General features: G+C 38.5%; 3 protein-coding genes across 5 annotated transcripts in view; 1 reads left to right on the top strand and 2 right to left on the bottom strand.

Moving 5' to 3' along the window:
* Nucleotides 1-116: 116 nt before the first annotated feature.
* LOC110175347 (synaptotagmin-5) lies at nucleotides 117-7,794 on the bottom strand. Its single transcript, XM_020941513.2, has 6 exons — nucleotides 7,758-7,794; nucleotides 6,449-6,676; nucleotides 4,002-4,972; nucleotides 2,044-2,215; nucleotides 1,634-1,800; nucleotides 117-1,565 (listed from the first exon to the last, which is right to left on the bottom strand). Exons 2-6 carry the CDS (start codon nucleotides 6,468-6,470, stop codon nucleotides 1,410-1,412), a joined length of 1,488 nt encoding a protein of 495 aa, XP_020797172.1. The 5' UTR covers nucleotides 6,471-6,676; nucleotides 7,758-7,794; the 3' UTR covers nucleotides 117-1,409.
* Nucleotides 7,281-13,742, top strand: LOC110175293 (semaphorin-7A). 2 transcript variants are annotated; one of them, XM_020941445.2, is made up of 14 exons: nucleotides 7,281-7,437; nucleotides 7,576-7,700; nucleotides 7,806-7,865; nucleotides 7,963-8,061; nucleotides 8,133-8,241; nucleotides 8,497-8,604; nucleotides 8,685-8,833; nucleotides 8,908-9,086; nucleotides 9,660-9,762; nucleotides 9,832-10,015; nucleotides 11,245-11,372; nucleotides 11,462-11,601; nucleotides 12,711-12,784; nucleotides 12,896-13,742. In XM_020941445.2, exons 1-14 carry the CDS (start codon nucleotides 7,341-7,343, stop codon nucleotides 13,240-13,242), a joined length of 1,902 nt encoding a protein of 633 aa, XP_020797104.2. In that variant the 5' UTR covers nucleotides 7,281-7,340; the 3' UTR covers nucleotides 13,243-13,742. The 2 variants fall into 2 exon arrangements, with proteins under 2 accessions (XP_020797104.2, XP_020797103.2); XM_020941444.2 differs by having other exon boundaries at nucleotides 12,893-13,742.
* A 99-nt stretch (nucleotides 13,743-13,841) lies between these two features.
* Nucleotides 13,842-17,479, bottom strand: part of LOC110175453 (AT-rich interactive domain-containing protein 3B) — a 34,334-nt gene continuing 30,696 nt past the window's right edge. For both annotated transcript variants that reach the window (XM_055154455.1, XM_055154456.1), the window contains exon 9: nucleotides 13,842-17,423. In XM_055154455.1, coding sequence (XP_055010430.1) covers nucleotides 17,236-17,423 — 188 coding nt within the window. In that variant the 3' untranslated portion in view covers nucleotides 13,842-17,235. The remainder of the gene's footprint in view (nucleotides 17,424-17,479) is intronic.

The raw sequence follows: 17,479 nt of genomic DNA, 5'->3' as shown, positions 1-17,479 counted from the left end.
AGTTAATTATTTCATATAAAAATACAGCACGTAAAAGTACAAATTGCTAATTGACCATATTTGAGACATAAATCTGAAAAATTGACAAAGGTTTACATTTCTTGCTTCAATTTGTTGTCATAATAGAAAACACTGACAAAACACAAAAAAACTGACAGAAGGGATTTTGGAAATCTTACTTAGTATCTGAATAGACTAGTATTTGAGTAGTAACTAGATTTGACTAAAATTCAAATATATATCTAATTTTTTGGAGTTAAAACATGTTGTAGCTCATATGTTCAATGACCCAAAACCTATGATTTAAATAAATGCGTTTTGCCTGTATTGTCTCCTTAAAACTTAAATTGAGGCATAGCCACTTAAGGCAGGTTCTGTTTGGTATGGTTGAATTTACCTTAAAACTGATCAGATGTTTGATCATGGTTTGTGGTTAATACTGCTGCTGCAATCACTAGACCTATCTGGTATAAAGGTGTTATGGATTTTCAGTTTTGATATTTCTTTCAAAAACAGCAACTCAAAGATAAAAAAAATTGTGGCCCTCCATCTGAAATCATGACATCAGATTCCCTGATGCCCTGAATGCCTTTTAAGACTCATTTGGATGGGGCAATTTCCGCTAAAGTACTCCCCATAGACAGTACTGTGGCAAAATGAATCACATTATAAAGGAGTGAGGGCAAAAGCCTTGAGTATGAGGGACTTAGATAATAATTATGCTTGATTGAGGACTTCTTTTTATACTGGATGTAATTCACTGACAAGATCCGGAATCATTCAATTTCCTATGTGCACATGTCATATTTAGTCAGTGGGAGCAGAGACATGCATGTGCACTATCCAATGACATAAGAGCCCTACTACTGTTCGATTACATCACTAAGGTCCCATTTTCTCAGGGTATTTTTAACATTGGGTAAACGTCACAAACTGTGAACAGGAAGCCACTGTGAAATGTTCAATTAAGCTTGTTCTTCCCCAAATCACAACATTCAAATGCCTTCTCATTCACACTCTACTCTGTTATTGTTCAAATTATTTTACAAATTCCACTGGACTGGAAATCATAATTTGTGCACAGATCTTTATCCAATGTTTGCATGTTAAGTAAAAAAAAAGGATTAATATGTAACTTTACAACAAAAAGTCTTTCATTGTATTCGTACCCTACTCACTGAGCATACAGTTGGGATTATGTAAAAGTAGCATGCAACACAAAACCTCTGAAATTACTTTTACAGAAAAGTATCAATATTTTACAAGGCTGACAACAGTGACCCACATAAACAAGACATGTAATAATAATACATTTTAGATTTAACAACATGCGGTGACACTATTTGTACAAAAGCAGAATTCAGGCGCTATTTAACTCATGTCTGTATAATTAATGCAGGGCTGGTCAGTCAGATGTACCGCACATCAGGCTGAATGGTGTGCCAGCGCGCTGTCTCTATCTGCCCTCGTCTCAGCATCTCCTTCCAGTGAGCCTGCCCCTCCTCTGGACCACTGCTGCCAATGAGCACACGACCCAGCACACTGCTCTTGGTGTACAAACGACCCTAGAGAACAGAGCATTTAAATCACATAGTATGTCCAATATTAAAAATTACACATCATAAAACCTTACCTGCATGATGATGAATTCAAAATGCAGAGGCAGCTGAGTGATGTCTCCAGGGGGCAGGTCAAACAGAAATGGAGCATTCCAAATGGGGTTGAGACCACCAACTCCTTTGGTTTCCTTTGTAGCAATCACTTTTCCATCCTGCCTCATGTTGATCACAACATAGTGGTCTGAGAACACACAAAAGAAAACAGGATTAATTCTCCATTAAACCCTTTTCTCATGTTCAAAACCATTATCAACAAACTATCAATTACATAGAGTGATATGAATCTGAAAACATCAGGGGAAATGACAGCGTCCTGATCAGTTACTAATAAGATTACACCAAATCAAATTAAACACAGAAAAATACTGGGAGCGAGCTCCAGCTTTCAACAATAAAGTATCTCATTGCAGTAATAGCTATTTACCTGGGGTCCCAGGGATGCGTGTGAGCTTGGCCAGATGTTCTGCCTTTCTCACCATCAATTTAATACGCTGGGCCACAGACTGGTACTGCAGCAAAATAAAGACTTGGCCCAAGACTTTTGGCACACACACGGATGTTTTCCGGTGGGCCAGGGTTTCCTGAGAACTCACACTCTGAAAGAAGCACAAGAACACATAGGCTCAGTTATCTTTTAAATATGGCTACTGTAGACAGATCAAGCCTAATAATATAGAAACAATAATACTCTATATTGCTCACATAATAACCTTGTTCTGATGAGTATTTTTTCATACTGGTTTTATCAATATTTAGATATTTTTAATATTTTTTTACACAATGCACAAATCAGACATCCAGAATTTTCATGTGTAAATGTTTTGGCCTTAAAATCATAACCTTTAAGTGCCGTTCCTGTCTCAAATGCTTAGCATGTGCTGTTTATTGTGGTGAGTCACGTCCCCCTGACAAAAGGCTGATGTGGACCCCCCAGCCATGTGCAATGCAGTGGAGGGTGAAGACCACACTGTCCAACAAGTGACTTCTGCCTCAGTGCTTCTGCCTGGTAGGCTTCACCAATCTTGTTTTCTACAACTTCATTGATTTAGGCCAATATAGATGACATTTACCACTACAGGCTAACCATTTGTATCACGAACTTGGGCTTAATGCTATTGTCCATTAATTATTATAGATTACAAGGGCTGATATATTATTTATGCAGTAAATTAATTTATTACCATCCAAACATGCAATTATATGATCTTCTGTCTTTCTTCTTGTAATAAAGCAATGCTTTAGGTTGAAGTATAGTATAATACGCATTATTATGAGTACAGGGGTCTGTGTCAAACCTGGCCTACACTTAATTTTATTGCCGGACTATTATTTCTGTTCTGTTAAGTATGAGTTTACATGACAAGGTATAACACATGCAATACATGAAATAATGTCAGTTTAATAATAATAAAAAAAAATATTAATATATATATATATATATATATATATATATATATATATATATATATATATATATATATATATATATATATAATTTTTTATTATATATATATATATTATATATATATATATATATAGTAAAGAGTAAAGTAAATAAATAAATAAATAAATAGTGTTCTGAAAACAGTAAATACATAAAGAACTTTATTTAAAAGGACAGCGTAATAGGTAGTATGTTTTGAAAGAGAATATGAATTACAGTATTATAGATGTATCAATAAATTAACTTAGAATAAGCTAGAATAACATAAAGTGTTACATCACAGAAGAGACATCTCATCTCCACACCAGTATTTGTTAGTCCAGCATATCTGATTAAGACAACTGTCCACAATCCAAACATCAGCCGCCTGCTCCATTAAAGGCTCATATAAATGTTTTCTGACAGGGGGCACTGCATTGGCTCAGGGCCAACTGTGCCGTGCTTGTTTGCTCTGCACTTATGAACAACAAAGTCACCGTGACTAACCACATAAGAAAAATGGCTGACGGATAACAAATGAATGGCTATGTCTTCAAGGACACAGCACAAGACAGCCTATATCATTATTTCAGCTTATCAGTTTAATCAATTGGAACTTGTTAAAAGAATTACTAGGGAGGACATCATTTTATAATCAAAACAGAATTGTAGAGAGTCACCCACGATTATTTACATCCAGATTCACAGATACAGAAGAGCATCACATTAAAATTGTGTTTTATAACTGGGAGGTGACCCTTAAAGCTTCAATATGAATTTGAAGAGAACAAAGAAGAAATTTCTCTTGCTGGGGTAGCACGGAGGGAAGGGCAGATATTACGCATTTGGACATTTTTATTATAGTTTCAACACATTGGCAAAATCTAGTTTGAATCATTAATTAGTTGAAATTATAGATTTCTTTTTTGATTTGACAGTGCATGGCTTATAAACCGTACCTTTTTCAGCTTGCTCTTAGAGGGGGTGATCTCCCTGGTAAAGGTGCAGGTTGTGTCAGGTGTTAGGTCCATCTGCTCACAGGGCATCTCCACCAGGCCCAGCATGGCCTCTCTGAGCCCGGAGAAGTCTCTGCTGTACACAGCCAGTCTGAGGGTACAGACATGAAGCTCCTCCACAGGGCCTACGATCATCACCACACTTTGACTGTGCAGCTCCGGGCTGAGGCTGCGGCGGCGCGATGACAGTGGCTGTGGGGAGGGACACAGGGGAGGGAGACTGGCCCGCACATAAACACTGCTTCTCTTTCTACTGGTACCAGACACACCCAAGATATTGACCACCAGAGTGCCATGGGTTGAAGAGAAGAGCAGGGAGAAATGTAGGAGAGGAGAGGGCTTGGATCCAGTGGACACTGCCCCATACTGAGATTCAGCCCTCAGCTGGGGTTCGGAGGTCAAGCTCCTGCCTTCACTGCACAGGAAGCTGTCTCCACTAACGGTGCTGCGCCTGCCCTTGGCCCGTTTGGACCGGGACATGAGGCTAAGTTTGGTAAGAGAAGGCAATGAGGCTCTCCCGTGGACAGGTGATTTATCAGGAGGACAGGGGATAGCTGGCGAGCTGAGACGTCTCAAAGGAAGAGACACACCCGGGGACAGCAGCAGACCAGGGGAATGGGAGGGGCTGGGATCTGAAGGCAGAGCAGACAGGTCATCTTCAGAAGGAGAAGAACTGCTTTTAGATAACGGAAAGTCCAAAACGTCTCCATCCAGCTCCTCATACTGTTGTTTGATTGGCTGTGTGCACGGCGAAATAGTCAGAGTGACAGCAGGCGGGTATGGAGACATGAACACAGTCTCCTTGTCCTCAGATGAAATGGCTTTTTTCCTTTTCCGGCAGCAAAGGATGCACACCACAACCAGAGAATAACAGAGCACAGCCAGGCCCACTGCCAGCACAATCTGCAGATGAACTGAAAGAGGTAAAAGAAGGACAGGGAAGATAAAAATATTAAACAACTAACAAGAAAATCCTGATCCTGATGACTCAGAGAGGTTATGCCTGCTTCCTGTGTCCTCAAGTGGAAATGTCTATGTCTTCTTGTAAGAATAACTGCACAAATGGCAGTGGTGGTAAACTGAAATTGACTAAAAGTTTTATATTAATGCATGCACATTATTGCAATATGCTCACTGCTATTATACTCAACAGGATGCATAGAAAATGATTTTGTGTGTCGAATATTATTGTTAGTTTATTTAGTTTGGAAAATGCAGGGCTGGGAATTACAGGCCCCTAACAATTCATTAGATAGTGTCACCACACTAATCACTACAATGAAAAGAAACTAATTAATAATCTGTATCTAATCTGTTTATGCAAACTGCACATGCAGGTTGATAGTTACATATCTCAAGTATCTCTCCATCTCTATCTAAGGCAGATACATGTAAGCCAACTGGCTAAGCCATGGGCTAATTTCCATCTCTTGTCCTGTGTTTTCTCTCACTCATACATCAGTAAGCAATGGCACGAGAGGCAAGGTGAGTGAGGGGTTTTGCCCAAAGACTCAATGACAGTTTCCTCTGGTTTGAGTGAGGTTAGAAATGGAGACCTTAAGGTTGGTAGTGACTGCACTCCCGTATGCCAATTATGACATGTAGACTGTCCCTAGGGGAGAATGGGTATGTGTTGTGAAGACTCACGCTTTAGTGCTAATGATGTAAAACAACATAGGGAGATTCAAATAGAGATAGTATTGTTTAATAAGCTGTAAAATGCAACACTTTTCTACAACAATTTTCTATAACAATTAAACTTGCTAGTCAGAAGAGCTGTAGTGTGAGAAGCACGTTCTGACATCAGGTTTAATCAAGAGATTAACAAAGGCAATTGTTTTAACTCCATGTTTGGAGGTGGTTTGCTGCCACCTGTGCACACTGCTGTTGTTTCCTTCGGCAAAACATTTAACCTGCCTTGCCTCCACTGTCTGTTTACACTGATATGTGAGTGTGCATGGGTGCAAACCATTTAAAAAGCTTTAAGTGCCCTTCAGGTTGAATGATATTGTAACCATTTGCAAACATAAACGCTCATCTATATTTTACACTAGCTAAAATACATAAAAAAAAATAAAATAAATAAAAAAAAACTAATACTATTACAACTAACTGTTACACAGGGCCTTTGAGAGTGGGTTCTTGCAGTGTGATGCAATAACTGCTGCAGTAATAATCCAGATGGCCCAGATTCAAACTATACTCAAACATAGGCATACGGTTAATACAGCATCACTGTTGTGAGCCATTATACTGCTGCAGGAGCGCTGGAACCTCTCCAATTTGTAACATTTGATTTTTGAACGAAGCGTGAAAGGACTGGCCGTTGTTACAAATACGAAACAAATGTCTAAACAAAGCCAAACATAATGTGAAAGAAATCCCCTTACCTCCAAGCGTGTAGTGTGACATGTCTCTTCCACTTGAACTTCTGAGGATTCAGACCCTCAGATGCATTGCAGTGCGCATGGGAGCGTGCGCTCTGAGCCACAGTCTGGGCATGGAGCTTTTTAACCAAGACAGAGGCTGAGCAACACATCATATCCACTGTCGTGAACTGCAGGAATCATCCAACAAACGAATATCTACGTATGACGCAATAAGAGCCCATGTCCAGTCTAGATAGAAATTAGCCAAATTAGATTGGAAATTAGATTAAAATGAACTAAAATGCAGTTTAAGTATATATGAAATTATTCATACAAACTAGTATATCCTGCTAAACTACGACTTTTTATAGACTAATCTAATGAATTTTTATGAGTCATGTAGGTCTGCCCTGTATTTTGCTCTGAAAAGAATAGGCTTGGCAAATACATCCTAAAAGGAATTGTGTGTGTTTCTGACAGTGCGGACATAATTTACCAGTTTCAAAATTCAATACATTTGTATAATGCACTAAGTTTGTACTAGTGAAGAGCACCGTGCTGCTTTTCCTTTTAAAACAAGCATAATAGCGCCATCTGCTGGCCGACAGTTACATGCCTGCTGTGTCGTATGCCGGTAGTCGCTTGACACACAAGGTGCAAGGGATAGATCTAGATTTGTACTTGGCGGCTGAATTGATTAAAGAAATAAGTAGCCTATTAATGAAAAAATAAAATAAAATAAAAAAGGTACACCGAACTAATCGAGCCTACTCACCTACTCATAAAAGTAAAATTTGCGGTTTAGGTGAACGCCTATAGGAACCAAAACTAAATGTCACCCGCCCCTTGTGGTTTACAGAAGTAGGCTATATCAACGCGTTAGTTTTACAACAGAGTTTGGACCGTCGTCAAGATGAGTGGTTTAGATGCACAGAAATATTTACCGGTGTTATTATTATGTGCCATTTCTACCACTGGGGAGCGACCGCGAATGATATTCTCAGAGAGAGGTAGGTTAACATTGGGGTGATAAGAAGTCTACTCTAGTTTTGAAGTCTAATGACAGAAACGTTTGTCCAATTGACAAAAATAAATGTCTCCTTTGTGATGAAACTAACATTTACGTTACGGTGGATCATTTTTGGCAGATACCTCTATAGAGACCCGGCGGTTGCCCGGTGGACCTGTGAAAATCCTAATTGAAAAAGAAGATGCGGTGACAGCTATTGGAACAACACAAATACGTCTAATGAACTTTACGAGTTTACAAAAGGTTTGGTGTTTTTCATGGCTGATACTATATGGTTCGGATATAATTTAAGACAATTACCTTTTATCTTGTGTCACTATCGCCAAAAGCTGTGTAAATTTCTCGCAGATGCATGTGGACTTGTCAGTGGAATGGGGTGAATGTTCAAGAGATGCTGCGCAGACCAAAGTATACAGCCTCAGTAGACTTTCAACAAAATATGGCCTATTTACTTCTTGTTTGTATCATGCCAGACATTTATTATATCTACTTGTCTACAATTTAGGTTTGCATTTACAACTTAACTATCATCCATGAAAGGCAAGGAGCCAACCAAATATTTGCCTGTGGGATTAATGGGAAAGATGTTGCTTGCTGTAATATGGTACAAAGGTTATTCAAGTTGCATTTAATTTAATTGTATGACTTTAACATTAAACTGTGTTTTTGATACAGATTATTTCAGAACATTCAGTCAAATGCACTCCTTCTGATACAGTGAACAAAATAATGGAACGTATGAAAGATTCTGTTATAAAGGAAGGTGAAGCCTCTGCTTTTGTTGGTAAGTTTTTCCACATGTAGCACAATATACATGCTATCCTTAAGTGCTATTATATTTTATACTTTTTATTTATGGCTGAAGAGGCACTATCTGCTCTTAAATCTATCTCAGCTCAACAGTTATAAGTTTAGAAGGGCACTGAAATTCATTCATTCTTCAACTTATTCTTGTCGATATCATGTTACTGGAGCTTAAAACCCAGTAAATTTAGTCACACTTCAATTTAGAAATTGTAATTTTGCCTTTGCTGTTCAGAAAGTCCAGATGGTGCTCATCTCTACATCACATACTATGGATCTCAAGACTTTATTGGCATTCACAGGTTTGGAAAACACATTGTCAGGCCAGCAAACCATGATGAAGGTACTTGATATACATAACAAATTTTATGGGGGTAGCCTGAGGTTTCATCATAACAGTAAACATGTCCATTTTGCCTTTAGAGCAGCACTATATTAAATTAATAGTAAGTAAACAGGAGCGCAAAAATAATGTTCTTCAAGATAAGATCTATGGATTTTACAATGAGAAGAACAAGGATGCTGACATTTACAGTGACATGTGGATGCCGTTTGTAACACAGATTTGCATGGTAGATATTAACTATTGCTTTCCATACATGTTTTTGTTTTGATGCTAAAAATATAATTTTCTCCTATGCTCCAGATAGATAATGGTGGCCCTAAGAGCAGCCTGCAGTTTACCTGGACATCCCAGTTGAATGCTCGTCTTTTCTGTGGTGAAAAGGACCAAAAACACCATTTCACAGAGCTGGTGGATATTGTCACAGTAGAAGCTGACCACTGGCAGGACACAAGAGTCTATGGACTTTTCAAAAATGAATGGTACACCTCTACGCAGCTCTGTATTATTTGTGGCTTTAAGAGGAACACAGCTTCTAGTTGTCATTATAAAAGTTAAAGGTTGTTATAATGCTGTTTCTTGTTTCATTCACACATCTTTAACACTCAAACTCTGCAGTGTTTCGTTAACTAGAACACACTCTGTTCCATTAACTTGAAAACTACTGCTTCATGACATCACAAGGTGGAACAGAGCATTTTGAGCTTTGGAGATGTGGACAGGCTAATAAACAGTTAATCAACATGTGTGAATGAAACAATATACAACTCTGATTTTGAGGAGGTAACAGCATTCTAATATGACTAAAAGGTAACAAGAGTCAATTTTTGCGTAATATGGGACATTTAACCTAACTGAAGCTGTATCAGGTAAGTTCATGGGTAAAGAGCATGTTTCATGCTGATATTGTGGATTCATGTAGAACAGCAAACCGCAAGCATTTAACCAGCTAAGAGGTTCCTCTTTTGTTGAGCTTATGTTGTTTTTAAACCCAGCGCTAAACATTTTTGGTGACTTGTTATTGACACTTCTAACTCTTATCCTATGTTATTCAGGGGAATGAGTGCAGTGTGTGTCTACACGATACAAGATATTGACCGCATCTTTAAAACCTCTCCATTCAAAAACTCAAATATGCAACCGGATAGACCTAGAATGGTACAAACAAATCAGGAAGTTAAGTAGATGTTGCAAATGTTTGTTAAAAATGTACTCTTGTTACCTCAGTGTGTACCAGACAGCACCAAACTCAGCATCAACATCCTGAAGCAAGTAGAGGCAAATTCTGAAATGGAAAAGCCAGTGGAGCCAGTGAACAGTTCTGGGCCACTTCTGATAAGTCACCACAACTATACTCGAATCACTGCTCACAACCTCCTGGACAACCACACAATCCTGTTTATTGCATTGCGTGAGTAGTGCATCAAAAAAGTAGTGCATCAATCTTCTGTTGCTCTTGTTGTTCTTTGAAATGTATTTATAGATGATGCATAACTTCCTATCACACAGTTGATCTAAATGATGTCAGTTGTATTTTCCTATACTTCCTGCTTTCAGCTTGTTCACGTCAATACTTTATACTTTAGAACTCGGTATCTTCTGATTAGTGGTTTCAAAGATCTTCCATGTGAAAGACAGAGCCCAATTTATTCAGTTTAGTAACAACAAACTCAGTTATATTTTGGGTGACATGGTGACACAGTGGTTACTCACAGTGGTTAACACCTCAAAGCACTAACCATTGCATCACCTGGGTTCCTCTCACGGATGCCTTTCTGTAGAAAGTTGGCATCATGTTACCCTGAACTTTTTGTATGTGTAAGAAATCATACCAATATATATAAGGTGCACTATATTTATCTTTAGCTGGAGAAAGTTGCTTTGCACTGATCTGTTGGATGCAGTGGCAGAGTGGATCCATTGGTACACATACGACTTGAACCAGTTTAGTACAGTACCAGAGATGCAGACCCAGTCCTCTAGTCTCTGTAAGAGGATCCATGATCAACTGTCAAAAGCAGCACTCAGATCTAACAGAGTCAAGACTGGGACTTTGCCTGTTTCAGTGTTCAGGCGGATGTCATTTGTCACCTTGATAAGAGCAGTCTCAGTGCTGTGGTGGGCTCTAAAACCTGATGGGGAAACATCAAAGGAGTTGTTCATTTAGAGAAAGCTAGTAAGCTGTTGGTACAAGGGGGCCTGTCACCTCCTTGTTTCCATGATAATGTTATTGCTGTGCTGAAATGTTCCAGTGTATGGTATGTAACACCTATTTTGTAAGTATTCAGTTACAGAAAAAGTACATTCTTACTGTGAATAGGCTCTATAGATATTACCTGTAACTTGGCCTGGTGGCATTGCTCACATGTCTCAATTAAGACAAATATGTTTATTGCCATTCTGTGGAATAGTAAAAGCAAAGCAATTACATGTCATGAAAACAAGTTTGGTCACTGAAAAAGTTAAAGGTGCACTATGCACTTTAACTGTCACTTAACAAATTTGCTAGCTGTAAGTAATTACCATATAAAGATTAAATGACACATTAGTAAATCATGTGGGTGGGTTTGCGTGAGTGAATGTGTGTGAAATGTACTTGTTACTGGATTTTTCAAGTTAACTTTTCTTCCTTGTAAACAGATAATGGCATGGTTCATAAAGTCATGCACAAGCAGACTGGTACAGATGCTATTTCCTTTATGATAGCTGAATATAGACCATTCAACCACAGAGCTCACATTGTTAGCTTGGACCTAAATGCTTCCACAGTGAGTGAGGACCACACAAATTTACATATTGTGATACCAGCAAAAGTCTATTGCCAACATTGAACTGCATTTATTATGTGTTACTGCAGAGAAGGCTGTATGTTGCCTCTAGGACTGAATTGGCCCAGGTGGATGTGGCAAACTGTCAAGGCTATGGAGACTCTTGTGAGGAGTGCATCATGGCCAGAGATCCTTACTGTGGCTGGAGCGAAGGCCAGTGTACGAAAGAGTAAGTCATCTGTATGTCTAAAATGGAATCAGGTCTCACACTGCACACACAGGCAAGCAAATAAACAAATATCTAATTTAAACAAGCATGTGGTACTACCAAGCTAAGTTACAAGCCAGATCTGTGGGGAGGCGGCCCCACTCATATAAGAAGGCATGTTTTTCAAAGTATTTATGGACCCACCACTGATAAAGTTACACAGTGCATCTTTAATAAAGGTGTAACATTGCTGGGTTATATAACATAATATAATATATCATAAACTATTTGGTACATGAAATTACTTGTATGGACATTTGATCCAGCCACGTAAACAAAATGTATAAAGGATGTGGCAATGATTACAACATCTAGATTAAACTAGTTCAGTCCAAATGCAGTGACACTAAACTTTATGCATGTTGGGCATAAATAATAACCTTTGACTGTCTGTTTCATCCTGCCTTTCAGTATCTCACTAGCTCAGCACAGTGTCTATAATTCCACCCTGTCAGCTGTTTTGAGCTAAACAAAGAAAAAACATATGGCATGGCATTCCTCCCAATTGGTTTACAGAAAACCATTTCCAGAAAAGGCATAAGATTGGATAGAAAATGTACAGGCACATTTGGGTAAAATTTTATTTAGAATTTAACATGTTACAAAATGGGTGTGGAGTTTTTTTGATAATGGTTTGATAGTAGATCACTAGATAGGAAGAAACCCACAGATGATGATAACAAGTATGTTGTAAGATCAGTCTTGTGACAGCTCATGACTAAAGAACTTCCGAGAAAAGTCTTAAATGTGATCATAGCCACATACATAAGCTAAATGAAACTCTGCAGTATATCTGCAGGTATTTGTACAACTAAGTGTTGGAATCGTGGTTAGCAGAAGTGTGCTTTCACAAACAGTCAAAACATTCTAAGTGAGAGGTTTCAAGCTCTTGTTTTTTGTAAGCTTCACTATACAGTATATACCAGTAAGTAGTTGAGTAAAATCAAGAAGAGCTGATTCACTGCTTCTGACTTAAAAGATATGGGAAAATGCAATCTACCCAAGACAGCTAAAAATAAATATCACAAGGTATGTTAAAAATTAAGGCAAATATATATTCTGTTTAACAGTGGGTCACTGCAAGACACTGAACACGGGGACCATGCCATGTGCCCCTCATTGGCTCAAGCAAATCAAGTGAAAGGTATGGCAAATAGATTGAGTTTTGGTGTTGCCAAGTTCTTTAGTAAAGAAAGCTATGTCCATACATTGATTTAAGCTTACAATTTACTGTATTTTTACTGTACTGTAGCAGTATCTGCAGCAGATGAGTCAAAAGATGATGTGGGCCAGATTCTCATTTCTCTTGGTTCTCGGTACTTTTTTGAGTGTCCGGTATCATCCCTTCATGCCAACTACACCTGGTACCATAACGACAGACCAACAACAGTATCCTGCAGTAGGGATGAGCACCAGTGCTTACTGCTCATCCCCAGTGTGGGGCCAGAGCACTTAGGCTCATACACCTGTGTGTCGGAGGAGCAGGGATACAGGCGTAAGCTGGCTCAGCACCAGCTCACAGTGAAAGACTCTTCTAAAGGCTTTACTCCTGGATCACTACTCTGGGTAACTCTCATAGTGACACTTTTAGTCCAGAGCTGAACATTTTATTAACAGACATTGAGAATACTGCTGTAGAAAAATATGACCATTTACCCATTTCTGTTCTTGCATTTTTTACAGTAGCCTATTTTAAGTTGTATTTGAAAGATATATCTCAGGATAGATTTATGTGTCATAAGATTCAAACAGGATTCCTTCTGTAAATTAAATCTTTAATTTCATTACATATTTGAGCCTGGGACTGTCCTATGGTTCAACACAACTTACATGTTTCCCGTTTGTAACTGCATACTACCTCATGATGGCTTGATAGCTTGTGGTTTCTCGTGTTAAACTGCTGAACCATAGTAGCCTTGTTCTTTTAGACAGACAAGTAACATCATTTAATATTAGTACGTTTGTTTTAGTTTTGACTTTTAAAGTGTCTATCCAAATCCAATACATTAGATATACTGTGAACATGAATCATGAGTTACTAATGTCACATTGCCTGTCTTGTGAAAATGAACCAGTGAATAAAGTCTTGTTTTATTTCTCTACATATGCCTTTACCACACTAGTAAATGTACACATGATTTTCCATTTGTAAATTTGTGGGAAAGCCCGACTCAAAAGGAAAGAACACACTGACACAATGATAAGCTATAAAGTAAAACTTTATCATGACATACAAGTTTAAAGCCCTGAGAACCATATCTTTATATTACTAATAAGAACAAAACCGAATGTGTGTGAAAACCATTTTGGAAAAGTGCTCCTTAAATACAATCAGCACAAACCAGTTTTAACAAGCATTCACAAGTTTTGTCCTACTTTTGTTTGTTTAATCCAAGAGAAAAACTATATAATATCAGTATATCATCATTATTATCATGTCATAATAATAACAGTACAAAAATATGCACAAACCCCACAGTTGAATTAATATACGGAGCATTGTACAAGCCAAAAACAACATAAAATTGATAAATGAGGTATTCAATAACCACTTGCATATGCACCTGTTTTACACAGATCAGGTTAGTTTTTAGAAATTTGAACTGAATCAATTCCATCTGAGACAAAGGTTCTGCATACTTCACAGCTTCCTGAGTGACGAGACCTTGCTTGCAGTTACTGACGGAAAAAAGCAATACAACAAAACCCAAGTCAGTCCTAAGTAGCATTCAGCAAAATGACTGCAGCTTCTGTCAGTACTCGTCCCTCAAAGCATCAAATGCAACAGTTGCAATGCAGCCCACTGCCCTGAGGTATCGTGGTATGACGAGGTAGGGGGGGGTGTTCCAAAGACACTCTCACATGTGCAGGCATCACCCACACAAACAGTACAGCGCCAAGTGCCCTGAGCCAGCCGAGCCAAGTGAATGATTGTTTTAGTAGCAGGAAACATTTGTAAAAAGCTACACTCTACGTTTAAAATGCATTTTTATCACTGGACTGGCTGTGGCACTAGCTGTAATGTTTTGATTGGTTTCCTAAGTATAATTCCTGATTATAAGTTATTTATGTCCCATTCACTACTCATTCAAAATGACACTCACACAAAGTTAAACACACATTCAAAGGCAGTGAAGCTACACTATCAGCCATCCGCTGTTTGCAGATCAAATTAGAAGCCAGGATATAGACATTTTAGTAACATGGCTTTAGTGATTTAGCCCAACTGTTACTAAAACCATGATTTACATGAAACATTGAACACAAATAAATAGCATTTCTATGCAACAGAACAAACAGCAACTGGTGTTAATAGTATGATTGAATTGCCTCAAATGATTACTCTCCAAAGGATTAAGCTTGAAGAGAAAATACAACCCATGATGAAATCTACAATGTTCAGATCTCACCAACAACTACTTAAGGCAGCGACTACTATATTCTCATTTATACAATACAGTCATGTGTCATACATGGTGCTGAGGTGTACATAAATGGATCTGCACTGCAAAATTCTGAACAATCTGATGCTAAATGGCATAAATACAGTCTAATAAAAGCAACAAGGCCGCTCAAACTGGGCCAGAGATTTCTTAACGGTTAAATGCCTCACATTCAACACAGATGTGGCCAGCTCAATTTATAATCTTAATATTAAAAACTTTTGAAGTAATATGCTTTATTAACTAGATTACAATCTAGTATATTTTTTTCAAAATGGGTAAGGAAATCTAGATAAAATATAATAATAAAGACACACCAAGTATGTCAACTCAATGAAATTTGCCAAATCCCACCAAAAGTGGAAAAAAAATGCTGAAGATTTATTTTCTTGGAAATTTAAAATCAACAGATCATCTGTTCTGCCTTTATGTGACTGCCCTGTTGTGGATCACAGCAGCCCATGGTAAGCCCATAACTGGCCTGAGTAGAAATGATTGTTTGGGCATTTAGGATTTAGAACAACTGGCTAGTCTTTGGTATCTAGCTGTGCAATAAACAGAGGCAAAGAGTGACCAGAGCAAATAGGTGGCATACCGCTGATCAAATGATTGTACACATGCATATCAATACATTGTTGTGAAAGAAGACGTGTCAAGTGATGTTCACAGTCAGGTTGGTGAGAAGATTGGCGTTTTGACCCCATGACCTTGGATCTTAAAAAACAAAATCCTATACTTCTGTATTAGTCTGTGAGGAATTAATAAGATAGTTTCCTCTTCCCTGATACAAATCCAGGTATATCACTCGGACATTTCAAAATTTAAGAAACAAAGTAAAGAAAATAGACAAAACTGTTGAAAAAGGGAGCAGGCATAAAAACAAGTCATACAATGAATATGGAAATGGAGAACGGGTGCTCCTCCACCTTAGTTTAGTTTGGTATACAAAATGTCCCCAAAACCAGCAGCAGTGCGTTGCTATGTTCACGATAGATCAGGAAGGATCTCCTTCACAAGCTGGGGTGTCAAGTCTCGGCGGCTCTGCGGCCATATGAGGTATGTAGTGCGGCTCTCCTTTTGGGAGAGTCAGATGAGGTAATCTTGGATTGTGTGCGTTCTTCAGGTATGACCCTTTTTAACATAAAGACGCCTTGTCATTATCACACTGCTTCCTGAGAAAGCTGCCCTTTGTGATAGGCCAGTAGAAGGTCTAAGAATATACAGGTTAAATATGCAGCTGAGTGACATTCAGTCTCTGGATAGAGAAGAGAGCAAAATATGAGACAACAAGTGTTATTGGCCAATTAACTGTGCATATTACTCAGTTACAGACAGCTATATGGACCTGCAAGAGAATAAATCTTATGTGGCTCTCTACATATAATATGCCACACAGCTAACAAGAATTTAATATCTGGAAGCTGTGTGCAATGCATTTTAAGTTCCATGATCAGGGCGGAGGTATGAAAGTTGGAGGTATGTAATGTGCTGGTCCACAGCATCTGATCATTTCTCAGTTAAGCTAAAGGCGACAGCATGTTTGGAAAAACTAAACTGCCAGTTCAAAAGTTATTGTAAGTAAGTTCCACTGGACCCGACTTGCCCTGATTGCATTTAGGTCAAAAAGAATACAAAAATAAAGTTGATTCGGGTTAAATATACTACAGCTCCTGAGGTAAAGACACCACTGCAGGTTACTTGATTTGAGGTATGTAAAAAGAGAAAAAACTAAAACAAAATCATTCTAAAACACAAAGTCAAAAAGATGACACAATGGCAACAAACAAACAGACAGTCCTAATAAAAGTTTTCAAGTTCAGTTGTGAAACCTGTCAGTGGATTTTGGCTGAGATGATTGTGTCTAGCTTGTATGTTAACATTAGTATGGTTAGTGGTATGTGTGGGATGTAATGTGTGTATCAGTTTATGTAGTAGGATAATGTGTGTGTGTTTGTATGCTGTGTGGATGAGTGCATAGGCGTGCTGTGTTTGGGCACATGTCTTAATATTCTTAGGCTTTGTGATCAATGTTAGACAGCCAAGACTTTGACAGGGTTGATGAGGTAATAGTTGTGCAACAGTTATTCTTTACGATTTCTCGTTGTACTGAATATTCATGCTGGACCTCGAGGTGGAAGAGAGGCCATTCAAATCAGGGAGATCCCCCAGGAAGAGGCTCAGCCGAGCCAGGACCCTTGGATGAAGAGGAGGACGAAGGGCTGAGGGTGTGAGCAGCTGGAGCAGAGAAGCCAAAGCTTGTGCCAGCAGCAGCAGGAGAGCCAGAGGCAGCAGCAGCAGAGACCACAGGGGTAACTCCAGTCTTTTGGGCAAAGAGAGTTCCTAACGGATAGAGAAACACTAAGTTTAATCATAAGCTCACAAAGGCATTATAGTCG

Source organism: Boleophthalmus pectinirostris, unplaced genomic scaffold, assembly GCF_026225935.1.
Source record: "Boleophthalmus pectinirostris isolate CB_2022bp ecotype Guang Dong unplaced genomic scaffold, ASM2622593v1 HiC_scaffold_19, whole genome shotgun sequence".
Taxonomy (NCBI): domain Eukaryota; kingdom Metazoa; phylum Chordata; class Actinopteri; order Gobiiformes; family Gobiidae; genus Boleophthalmus; species Boleophthalmus pectinirostris.
The sequence above is the reverse complement of the archived record's forward strand: the minus strand, read 5'-3'. Positions and strand labels throughout refer to the sequence as shown.

Excerpts from the sequence above, each read along its gene's own strand:
- LOC110175347 (XM_020941513.2), bottom strand. The coding sequence starts at position 6,470 with ATGTCACACTACACGCTTGGAG. Across the intron at positions 4,973-6,448 it reads GTCACACTACACGCTTGGAG|TTCATCTGCAGATTGTGCTG; the intron begins GTAAGGGGATTT and ends TACCTCTTTCAG. Across the intron at positions 1,801-2,043 it reads ACGCATCCCTGGGACCCCAG|ACCACTATGTTGTGATCAAC; the intron begins GTAAATAGCTAT and ends GTGTGTTCTCAG.
- LOC110175293 (XM_020941444.2), top strand. The coding sequence starts at position 7,341 with ATGAGTGGTTTAGATGCACAGAAATATTTACCGGTGTTATTATTATGT. Across the intron at positions 8,062-8,132 it reads ATGTTGCTTGCTGTAATATG|ATTATTTCAGAACATTCAGT; the intron begins GTACAAAGGTTA and ends TTTTTGATACAG. Across the intron at positions 8,605-8,684 it reads GCCAGCAAACCATGATGAAG|AGCAGCACTATATTAAATTA; the intron begins GTACTTGATATA and ends TTTTGCCTTTAG.